Source organism: Ambystoma mexicanum, chromosome 6q, assembly GCF_040938575.1.
Source record: "Ambystoma mexicanum isolate Mex_15411 chromosome 6q, UKY_AmexF1_1, whole genome shotgun sequence".
In the NCBI taxonomy this organism is placed as follows: Eukaryota; Metazoa; Chordata; class Amphibia; order Caudata; family Ambystomatidae; genus Ambystoma; species Ambystoma mexicanum.
In genome coordinates this window covers 1,652,336,730-1,652,349,269 of record NC_090937.1, presented here as the reverse complement: position 1 = coordinate 1,652,349,269, position 12,540 = coordinate 1,652,336,730, and the positions used below count along the sequence as shown (strand labels likewise).

Sequence of the window (12,540 nt, the reverse complement as noted above, 5' to 3'; positions counted from 1 at the left end):
AGATCCTGCATAGGTGATGTAATGGTTTATTGAGAAGCCACCCTCAACAGAGAGAGTTCCTTGCCTCCCCAATCTAGGTGTCACACAATAAACGAGTTAATGTCACTTCTTTATTCAGACCTATTTCTGATGCATATCAAACCCTTGGATCCGTCCCCCTGAGCTACCAATGAGCCAAGACCCATGGCTGTGTACAGGCAATATATTTGTATTTATTTGGATGACAGGTAATAGAAAATCACACTAAAATGTCACCCACCACTTTATCCATGGCACAACACAATACACTTCTCTCTACATAAATAACTCATGCAGCTTTGTTGAGGAAACTCCAATCACAATATTTTACTGAATACAAATTTCAAAATAAATTATCATCAACACTGGTCCCTGAATAAAATCGCTTTACATTTGCAATGCTGTACGATTTCAGTTTTCCTGCACGCTGAAGACTAGCAGTATAAGAAACACAGGGTGATTTAGTGGTGGGTTTTTCAGATGCCCCCCCACCCCTTACTTTGGTCTGTGTTGTGGAAGTCGGACAGAAACATTGGCATGATTTAAGAAAATAAGATTTCCGACCCCCCTTCACTTAAAGGCATGTGTTGGGGAAGCTGGATGGTAAGAATTGAGATGATTTCTGAATTTTAGTTTTCAAACCGCCTTCTACTTAAATGCCTTTGTTGGGGAAGCAGGATGGTAAAAATTGGGATGATTTGAGAATATTTTGGCGTTCAGACCCCCTCCACTTAAATGCATGTGTTGGTGAAGCCGGCAGTTTAAGGATTTCTTGGATTTTTAGTTTAGGGACAGAAACACCCCACTTCCATAAAGAAGCCGGGTTTAACAGGCAAAATAGGATTACCCACTTACATTACAGTCTATAGTTTTCAGAGCACACTGGTTATGAGTGTTGTTAATTTCATATTTAAAAAAAAATCACCCTGTGGTGTTCCGCCAAGGAGAATTAATTAAATTTATATTTTTAGTTAACTAGGCTAAGGATCTGCACAGTTTGGCCCCCCACCCCGTCCTCTGTAAAGGGAAAGGATTTAAGGCCAGCAGATTCACCCACCTTTTGGTTGCAAAGGGTTCAATTTCCCTTACCTAGGAAACCTCAGTAAACTTGAGGAAAGCCGACTGCATGTCAGGACCCTCTGGAAGGAGAGGGCCGGGGTCTGTTCAGTCCACTTTCAAAGATGGTCCCCATCTCTCCACCATACGCCCCAGTCAGCTTTGAGTCTTTCCCAACAAAAGACGGCGCCACCCATATGCAATCTCAGTCAAATCTCTTTTTGGTGTTTCCTTGTGGATGCCAGATAATACGTTTTAGCAGCTTTCTTGATTGGAATTTTAGGAGTTCTCCTCTTTCCTCATAGTGCATACACTTTATATACCAGTGTATGCAATGTCAAGTTTACGACATTAGGCAGTAGCCTGCAAGAGTTCTCGCAACAAGTATTGGCCACTTACCCCTCTATTTCCTCCCAAATCCAGCCTCTCACTACAGATTGGTTTAAGAGTCTGGAACAGACATATGGCAACTACCCTTTGAAATCCTTTTTAGTTTCTATGTCAGTTTTTTTTCTATGTCAGTTTTTTGGCAAAACTTAATGGTGTAGCAAAATGTCATAATTTACTATTAACCGTCATAATATACATAAATTCCGCTTCAGATACTCATGGGGATTTTAATAAAATGACAGCCATTTACACATCATGTTGCACAGCCATGTGGCAATTTTCCACCATTTACACAAAAGCGTAATAATTATGAACATGTAATTTCCTATCCAAATACCTAATTTTACCCCTACCAGTTCGCCAACTCTTAAATGTTCATAGCAGCCAGAATTTTATTTCAACAATATCACCTGGAAATTACCTACAAAATGACACATCAATCAAGGATGTACGATTTATGGTTGCAGAGAAAAATGCCTAAATGATTATAGTCCTTTTAACTTAATAGGAAATCTTTAGGCTATGCAAATTGGAGCTCTCCTGTCCCCAGCGCCATTTGCCTCTGTTGGCCAGCCTGTGACCAGAGTTTTTTTTTTATTAGTCTTTTTATTGTTTGAAGTTGGTAGATGCCAGTCGTAAACACTTGGGAGGCCTTGGCAACGGAGATCTTTCTCCCCATGTTCCAGTCATGCACCAGCTAGAGCCATTTGCTCAGCACAGAAATTAGCTTTCAGAGACACCAAGTCTGGGGAAAATCTATTTTCAACACCTCTTGGCAGCCACACGTTCTTGCAGTTGTAAACAGCTGGGATGCCAGACAGGCTTTCAGTGTGGAGTCCTTTGTGAAGTTTACCCTACAGTAAGCAAAAGGGTCTGTCTCATGCCTACAGGAACTTTTCATGTGACTCTTGCCAAAGTGGGCTTTTCTTTTCAAATATTTTCTGGTATTTTGCATGTGAAGTATAATATAAATTACTTTTTGTCAACACACACCATGTCATTTCCCTGACATCTTTGTTAGCAGGGATACATTTTCATATGCCTTGCTTTATACTTTAAAAGCCCATGCAAAGTCATTTTCCACGTGAAAGGGGCTTTTACATTTCTTCTGCTGCTGTGAATTTTAATGCTGCTGTTCCTTTTGTAAGGACACGTAGGTCTTTTCACGTGGCACTTCCTTGTGTTCTTTGCAGAAACCCCACAGTTCGCCTTAATAGGCCCATTTTCAGTGTGAATGTGCTGTTATTTCTTTCAAGGCTGGCAGGTAATTTTCCCATGTGCCCTTCAGTTCTGTGGGTTTCAGGCCTTTGATTACACCCCACAGCCACAAGGTTACCTAATGTCCCTTCGTCTCTAGGCATAGTCTCTGCCTGACCCACCATCACTCTCCCTTTTCAATTTGCTGAAATCAATGCAGAAGTGTAGTGGGGGATTCAGGGATGTTCCCCTTCATGACCACAATATTTTGGGTTTCAAACCTCATGGAGGGCTTTCTTACAGCATGCCACCAAGCTGTTCAATTTATCAGCCACTTAAGGCTGACGGGCCTGATCTTTCTTCATTCTTGGCTCAAGTTAATGGAACTCTCTGCTGATATCGATGCAGGTCCCAAGCAAACCTTCTCCCTTTCCATCCCCACTCCTCTGCTCTGTGAGCTAAAAGCCATGGATGGTCCAGGGGAAGTTTTCTTAATGGACCTCTGGACCAGCGTTTCAGCTTCTCCAGCCCTGATGTAGTTGCCCAGTGTGACCTACCAAACTCTACCAATTCTCTGAACTGTTTGGCCAAACATGACCATATTTTCCACTCATCCACGAATGTCCAGCTGCTCCAAATCAAGTATCATGGAAGCGGAAATTGGGACTGTGCCCTACAGAGACCGTGTGTGCATGTTCACCTAGGTGCCAGAGAGAGGCCTGCGATGGAGGAGTTTATCTCACACTTTTAATTTATTTTAGGAAACCCGGATCCGGGCAACCGATAAAGACCCAAAGAACAAGCTGCAATGCATGTCTATCACCAACCGCTACGGGGGCGACGAGGTGACGCACACCCTGCTGGCGGAGAACCGTGGCGACATGCAGCGCTGGATGGAGGCCTTCTGGCAGCACTTCTATGACATGAGTAAGCAGAAATGACAGGAGAAGCTTTTAATGGGTCATTTCCTGTGGTAGTAATGAACTGCTCCGAAATGAATAAGTACTTGACGTACCATAGGTACAACTGCAGCTATATGCATGCCACCTCACTCACTATCATCCACCAATCCTCTCACCTCACTCAACACCCTCATCTGCTGCATCAAACCACCCACCTACCTGACCTCCCGCCCACTCATCCCCCTGACTCCACTCACCCAAACACCATCCACTACATCAAATCACCCACCTACCTGACCGCCCGCCCACTCACCCTCCACTGACCCCACAACCATCCACTGCATTAAATCACTCACCAACTGACCTCCCGCCCACTCATCCTCCACTGACCCCACCACCATCCACTGCATCAAATCACCCACCAACTGACCTCCCGCCCACTCATCCTCCACTGACCCCACCACCATCCACTGCATCAAATCACTCACCAACTGACCTCCCGCCCACTCATCCTCCACTGACCCCACCACCATCCACTGCATTAAATCACCCACCAACTGACCTCCCGCCCACTCATCCGCCACTGACCCCACCACCAGCCACTGCATCAAATCACCCACCTACCTGACCTCCCGGACACTCACCCCTTGACTCCGCTCACCCACTACCATCCACTGCATCGAATCACCCACCTACCTGACGTCATCCACCCATCTCCCTGACTCTGCTCACCACCCCCACCATCCACTGCATCAAATCACCCACCTACCTGACCTCCCACCCCCTCATCCATCGCACTCTACTCACCCCTCTTTGAACTAAACTAACATTTGCCAACCCACGCTCTCACTTACCTGCAAATGAAACACTTCTTTTCTCACTCATCCATTCACCCACTCTCATGTCACAGGGCTTGCCTTCACCCCTGCCTTGTAATACCCACATCACAGCGAGTTGCAATGCAGGGGGGGTCTCTTCATGTAACCGCCTCTGCTGGCTTAGACCATCTTATCCCAATGGTCAGACTTGCACAGTGGCTGTCATTAATACAGGGCCGGATAAGGGTGAAGTCACCGCCTGACTGACATGGCAAGGTCGGCCATTCCACCCATGCCACCATCTCCAGCTCGAGCATATTCCCTCCTATGTGTTTGCGAGGATTGGCTGCAGTCCTGCTTCTCCATTGCCCTACTAAGATGGCCTGCTGGCAGGTTTCACAATCACTAGGAGTAGGTAGCTAGCTAGTTCCTGCTTCTCCACTCCCCTACTAAGATGGCCCTCTGGCAGGTTTCACAATCACCGGGAGTAGGTAGCTAGCTAGTTCCTGCTTCTCCACTCCCCTACTAAAATGGCCCTCTGGCAGGTTTCACAATCACCGGGAGTAGGTAGCTAGCTAGTTCCTGCTTCTCCACTGCCCTACTAAGATGGCCCTCTGGCGGGTTTCACAATCACTAAGAGTAGGTAGCTAGCTAGTGCCTGCTTCTCCACTCCCCTACTAAGATGGCCCTCTGGCAGGGTTCACAATCACTAGGAGTAGGTAGCTAGCTAGTTCCTGCTTCTCCACTGCCCTACTAAGATGGCCCGCTGGCAGGTTTCACAATCACTAGGAGTAGGTAGCTAGCTAGTTCCTGCTTCTCCACTGCCCTACTAAAATGGCCCTATGGCAGGGTTCACAATCACTGAGTAGGTTGCTAGCTAGTTCCTGCTTCTCCACTGCCCTACTAAGATGGCCTTCTTGCAGGTTTCACAATCACTAGGAGTAGGTAGCTAGCTAGTTCCTGCTTCTCCACTGCCCTACTAAGATGGCCCTATGGCATGTCTCACAATCACTAGCAGTAGGTAGCTAGCTAGTTCCTGCTTCTCCACTGCCCTACTAAGATGGCCCTCTTGCAGGTTTCACAATCAGCAGGAGTAGGTAGCTAGCTAGTTCCTGCTTCTGCACTGCCCTACTAAGATTGCCCTCTGGCAGGTTTCACAATCACTAGGAGTAGATGGCTCTGTTTCTCCACTGCCCTACTAAAATGGCCCTCTGGCAGGTTTCACAATCACTAGGAGTAGATGGCTCTGTTTCTCCACTGCCCTACTAAGATGGCCCTCTGGCAGGTTTCACAATCACTAGGAGTAGATAGCTCTGCTTCTCCACTGCCCTACTAAGATGGCCCTCTGGCAGGTTTCATAATCACTAGCAGTTGGTAGTTAGCTAGTTCCTGCTTCTCCACTGCCCTACTAAGATGGCCCTCTGGCAGGTTTCACAATCACTATCAGTAGGTAGCTAGCTAGTTCCTGCTTCTCCACTGCCCTACTAAGACGGCTCTCTGGCAGGTTTCACAATCACTATCAGTAGGTAGCTAGCTAGTTCCTGCTTCTCCACTGCCCTACTAAGATGGCCCTCTGGCAGGTTTCACAATCACCGGGAGTAGGTAGCTAGCTAGTTCCTGCTTCTCTACTGCCCTACTAAGATGGCCCTCTGGCAGGTTTCACAATCACTAGGAGTAGGTAGTTAGCTAGTTCCTGCTTCTCCACTGCCCTACTAAGATGGCCCTCTGGCAGGTTTCACAATCACCGGGAGTAGGTAGCTAGCTAGTTCCTGCTTCTCCACTGCCCTACTAAGATGGCCCTCTGGCAGGTTTCACAATCACCTGCTGTTGCTCATCACATGAAGAGTTGGAACCCTGCCTCTGGGGGCATTTTTCAGTACCCGTTATTCGTATTGACCTGGCACGCAGCAGATGCCATCTTTACCACATTGGGCTGTTGGGCAGCAATATCATACTGCTGCCCAGGGTTCAAGTGTGGTAAAGATTTTCTGTATGTAATACCAGCAGGGTTATTTGGCAGTATTGGACTGCCGGTGCTGTATTGTGCTTTGCACTGTGTACCAGTGTACCCTGCTCTCGCCAGACAAGCAGAAGGTTATGGGCTAAGACCCCTGTGCTTCTCGTTTTCTCCCCGTCTCCAGGCCAATGGAAGCAGTGCTGCGACGAAGTCATGAAGATAGAAGCCCCATCGCCACGGAAGCCTCCAGCCATGCTGTCCAAGCAGGGCTCGCTCTACCACGAGATGGGTAAGCCACCGGCTTCAGAAGGGTGCCGTGAGGGGGGCAGCACGGAGAATTCAGGAGGTTTCATGAAGAGTGGAGGGTTCTGTGCTTGAGAAACTTCAAGCACAGGGTGGTGGGGGGGGGGGGGGAGTCTGGAATGAGGGGTGTTTACAGTGTGATCGGAGGTTTATTGGCCTGCAATTCTGTGCCTGCCTCAGATCTACACCCAGGGTCTTGAAATGCCATCTGCTCCTCCATTGACCAAAGTGGAGACTGCAGTGGGCGCTGCTATGCACTGGATACAGGTTGAGAGCCTGGGACCTGTAAGCACTTTCTGCATCAGATCTCTACGCCCCGGACAACAAGTGGCCCTCAAGAACCTCTGAGGAGCTCTTGCTTCCAATCTTTAAACCCCAGACAACGGGTGGCCCCAGGGGAGCCTCTATCCCTTTTGTACCCATGCACACACCAAAGCCGCAGGGCACCCTGAGGCATCTCTGGGCTCCTGGCACACCCCATCTGTGCACCACAGACACGGGAGGCCCACAGGAACCTTCTGAGCATCTTCTGTTCCTCATCGCTTCCTTTGGGAAAGAGATTAGGCCCCAGGAACTCCTTCTGCACCCCATGTGTACACCCCACACAATGGGACAGCCCTCTGGAACCTCTGAGCAGCTTCTGAAACCACCTCTCCACCACAGACGCAGGGTGGCCCCCAGGAACTCTTCTATACCTTTAGTACCCATCCACACACCTCAGACGCAGGGTGGCCCCCAGGAATCATTCTATCCATGTTGTATCCATCCCTACACCCCACACACAGGGTGGCACTCAGGGCCATCTGAGCATCTGGTGCACCCCATCTATGCAACCCCCCCCCCCGGTCACCACCCCCTTCCCCCCCGCACAGGGTGGCTCCCCAGGAACCTGTGAGCTTTGTGTATCCCAAGTCTACACCCTGGACAGAGTGCAGGCTCCAGGAGCTCCTGCACACCTTCCGTACCTAATCCCTAAATCCCAGAAACAGGGCGGTCTGAAATCTCTGAGAGCCTTCTGCACCTCTGGGCACTCCAAAGACCCAAGGTGGACCCCTTGAGTACCTTCTGCACCCCATCTCTTCATCCCAGACACAGGGGGCTGGGGCTCTAGGAACTGGTCATCTGCTTTACCCCATGTCTGGATCCCAGGCACAGAGGCGGCTGTAGGCCCCCTTAAAGACATTCTATACCCAATCACTGAACCCCAGACCTATGGCGCTCATCAGGAATGCGCTGGTCGCCTTCTGCACCCCATCTCTTCATCCCAGACACAGGGGGCTGGGGCTCCAGGAACTGGTCATCTGCTTTACCCCATGTCTGGATCCCAGGCACAGAGGCGGCTGCAGGCCCCCTTAAAGACATTCTATCCCCAATCACTGAACCCCAGACCTATGGCGCTCACCAGGAAAGCGCTGGTCGCCTTCTGCACCCCATGTCGACTGGGCTCCAGGAAGCTCTGAGCACCTCTGCACAATGAGGCTCCAGGAACCAGTGGGGCTCTGAGATCACTGGGTACAGTGCCGCATTCTTTCTTAAAAAAAAAAACTTTATTTAAAAGTATGCAAATGAAATGCAGATTACAAATATAATGAGCCCAACAATAAAGCAAATGAATATTCAAACTTTCAATACCAGAACTGTATACACGCATATATACACAATTTCAGAGAACCCCAACCTCCCACACCCATGAAAATGGATGGAACTCAATAGGAGACTAATAGCAAGCCAAGACTTTACCCCAGATCCTTTCACAGGTTGTCACTCTCTGGCTCCTTCTGTAGATTCCGCAAGCTTCTTCATTTCATCAATCCATTCATCCATCAATGCAGCAACTTTAGATTCCCAACCACGCAGGAGCAACCCCTCGCCAACTATAGCGCCTCTAAACTTCTCAGGTGCTCCAGTTGAAGTCGGTTTTATCAAAGTTATCCGCTTCCCTGTGACACATTCTCCAAGCCGGTTTCACATGAGCAAGATCGAAAGAGCTAGAATAGTCCTCTGCACCCCAGCCCTGCAGAGATGCCTAGAGACAGTCAAGGAATTGGCGACTCACTCAGCGGCACTCTCGTGCATCACTGGGGGGGGGGTGCTCACTGCTGAGCAAAGAGCCCGGTGTGCTGGGCGCCTTCCTCGTATACATGGGACAGGTTCCACACACTGCCCACCTCGAGGGAGACTGGTCCTATGTGCTGTCACCCTTTCTGCACACCTGGGGAACTGAGCTGCTGAGTTGGGTATCCTGTGCGTGCACATCAGTGGAGTGGTCTGGTTGCGCTAGCCACCTTTTGCACACGGATGACGCTGGCAAGGTCTACGCTTGTGCATTTTCTAACTGGCATTTGGCGGGTCCTGGACCTGTCAAAGGAGAACGGGTTGATGCACGAGATCATGTTGGCAAAGAAGGGTATATTTGTGAAGAGCGAGCTGTCGCATGGGAGTGAGCTGTGAGTGTGCGTCCAGTGGAGCGAGCAGTTCACGAAGCTTGCTCCTAATTGCGGGATGTTTGGGGAATTCTCCCAGTTGCACCTTCTGGGAGCGCGGGGTACACACAGGGACTCGGTAGCTAAATTGGTCCTGTCCCTTGTAGCCAAGATGAGAGGATGGACGTCCTGGAGGGGATGTGACCAGAACAGGCTGTCTGGCATCTGTGGAGATTTCAGGACAGGCCGCACATGCTGGGCCAGAGTCGTGCACGTGCCAGGTGAGCAGCTTCTCATCTGGTAAAGGAGGGTTGCTTTTGCCCAGGTGGTTGCCAAGTTGCCTTGTGTGCTGCTTGAGGGCTGCTATCTTTACGCCTCAGTGGGAAGCTATAAGAAGGCCACACCTTCTAAATAGAACTTTAGAAAACAATTGAACAATGATCTACAACCTTTGGCTCTCAAGATGTTCTGGACTCCAATTCATATTATCCCTTGCTATTGACTCTGCTGGCTAAGGTTGATGGGAGTTGTAGTCCAAAACATCTGGAGAAGCAATGGTTGCAGGCCCCCTGAATGAACAGAAACCAGCTAGACGGTGTCCTGTGGTCTGACTTGGATACTCTGTAATACTATTTATCAGTTTAAAAAGTAGGATGGAGGGAGGGAGACGGAGAGACAGACATACGGAGACACACACACAAGACGGAGAGACACGCGGCACACACACACAAGACTGAGAGACATGCGCACATGCGCACACACACACAACGGAAACACGACAGACGCACATGCACACAGAAGATGGAGACGCATACACTAAGATATTCACACACACACACACAAGACGGAGATGCACACACAAGATGTAGACACACACACACACACACAAGATGGAGACACGTACACACAAGATGGAGACATGCACATACAAGATGGGAACACATACACACACAAGACGGACACGCACACACAGACGTTCACACACACACACACACACACGACTGAGATGCACACACAAGACAGACACATACACACAAGACAGAGACTCATACACACAAGATGGAGACACGTACCCACAAGACTGAGACACACACAGACAAAACGGAGACACACACAGACAAAACGGAGACATGCACGCGCACAAGATGGATACATGCACACGCACAAGATGGAGACACACACACACACACACGATGGAGACACACAACACACACCCACATGATGGACACACATGACAGAGAAACACACGCACACACAAGACAGACACGCACACTAGACGGAGACACACACAAATATATATACATATGTATATAAACGGGGTAAATCAAAAGCCTGCTGAGGTTCTCTCTCAAACTCTACCCGAGAACAGGCAAAGAAGGGGTAAGAGCATGGCCTATAAGGGTGGCCTATGAATGGTGCGTTTACAAACACAGAAATATAAGTGCTCGGGGTAATAAACCATGTGTGAGTGTGCTTGTTCATCAACTTCAATTTTAAGCAGAGGTACTGCCCTAAACCTCTTGAAACATCTGTGGATTGGTTGGTGGTACTGGTGAGTCATGCAGTGCACAGTGCTGCTCCTCCTCTGGCTGTCATCACATTTAATTGCATTGGATTTGTATTAGATTCATTAACTTGTTACCGCTGACGCATGTTTCATTCATCTTGTGGGGGTTCCCCTTGTTGTGGTTTGTAAGGCGGCGTGGTAAGATTTCCGTATTGCGACATGGTCACGTCACTTGAATATTTCCTTATAGACAGAGATCTTTCCCTGGGCTCTCACACACAGACTGACAAAAGACTCTAAGGAATTTGGGTGGAGTAACTCCTGATAGAAGAGTGCCAAGATATCACCAGCGGGGTGCTGGGAGTACAGCCAAGAAGTGTAGGGGTCCACAGTACGGCACTGTGAAACTAAAGCATATGCATGGCGGGGGGGGGGCAAAGTTCCCTTAGAACGCAGGAAGTGTATCACCCTGACCCCATCCATAGTACATAGTGCTGTGTGCTCTCATTCAGCCCTTTCACATACACCCCAATCACACTTGTTTTCCTATAATTCAGCTGTCGGTGCTTGTCTCGATTGACTGATGGACAGAATGAGGCAAGAAGGCCCTTAGACTGGATATTCTATGCCACTGATCAGAGGTCAATTGAGAAATGGGGCCAGAATGAAGAAATCTCTCCAATGATAAATGTGCTATCACACTAGAATACTAGATCCATATAGTAATAAGGGAAATATGTACATCAACTCACTCTAGCATCGACTCTGCTCTCGGAAACCTCCACCTGTCCATCATCAACACCCTTGACATTCTTGCTCCAGTCATGATGATCCACTTGAAACCCGCTTCTAAGCACAACACCTGGTACGACTCCGAATTTACAGCCCTGAAATGAAAATGTAGAGCTGTGGAACGGAAGTGGCAAACTTCGGGTGAAACCCTCTGACACGCTGGCCAGCAGCCTGCTCCAAAAGGCAATACAGACTCTCTATCCATGCCAAGAAAAGGGCCCACATTCAGACACGGGTATCTGGCACATCCAACAACACAGCTGAACATTTCAAAATCTGCAGGGAACTAGCCAACCCTTCTGCAGTATCCTCCTTCCCTACTCCCTCTCAGGCCCTCTGCAATGCACTCGCCACTCACTTCACCACCAAAACTCAGGACATCCTGAACAGCCTTGCTACACACTCTCCCAATGCATCTTTCACCCCTTGCCACCCTTGGCCACTACCCCTCCCCCTCCCCCTTCCTCCTTCTCCTTCTTCACCCTTGCTTCACCTGATGAAGTCACCAGAGTTGTCCGCTACATGGAGGTCTCTTCCAAACAGGTTCCACCTTGCAGCTCCAGAACCATCAAGGACAAAATTGGCAAACTTGCCCCTGCACTCACTGATCTCTGTAACCACTCCTTTGCTACTGGCTCCTTCCCCTCCTCCCTTGTGCACCCACTCCTTAAAAAAACGTCAGCAGACCCTACCTGCCCAGCCAACTACCACCCTATCTCCATCACCCCCTTCCTGGAGAAACCTATGGAGAAGTTGGCCCTGTCCCAACTCAACTCTCACACTAAACTAGTTGGTGGTCTCTACGACCATCAATCTGGATTACGAGCATCCAGGGGCACAGACAAGACTCTTCTGAACAACTGCAAAGAATTGCTTGCATCCCTTGATCCTAACTCCCCTGCTGTCCTCGTCCTTCTTGATCTCCCTTCTGCATTTGCTTTCATCAACCACTTCATCCTCATAAAAGGCTCCATGACACCCTTGGTATCTCAGAGCGGGCACTGGACTGGCTGACCTTCCTAACTGACTGCTACTCCCAAGTCATCCTGGGCACCTTCTCCTCTCCTACTTCCTTCTCCACCTGTGGTGTCCCCCAGGGTGCTATCCTCTCCCCTTGGCTCTTCAATATCTACCTCACTAAGCTGGCACTCCACATCTCCTCCTTATGCCCCAACTT

The 12,540-nt window shown here is 49.1% G+C and overlaps 1 protein-coding gene across 5 annotated transcripts in view; it reads left to right on the top strand.

Annotated features, from left to right (window-relative positions):
* Nucleotides 1-12,540, top strand: part of RTKN (rhotekin) — a 462,373-nt gene that overhangs the window by 431,985 nt on the left and 17,848 nt on the right. For all 5 annotated transcript variants that reach the window (XM_069632474.1, XM_069632475.1, XM_069632476.1 and 2 more), the window contains exons 10-11: nt 3,423-3,588; nt 6,523-6,627. In XM_069632474.1, coding sequence (XP_069488575.1) covers nt 3,423-3,588; nt 6,523-6,627 — 271 coding nt within the window. The remainder of the gene's footprint in view (nt 1-3,422; nt 3,589-6,522; nt 6,628-12,540) is intronic.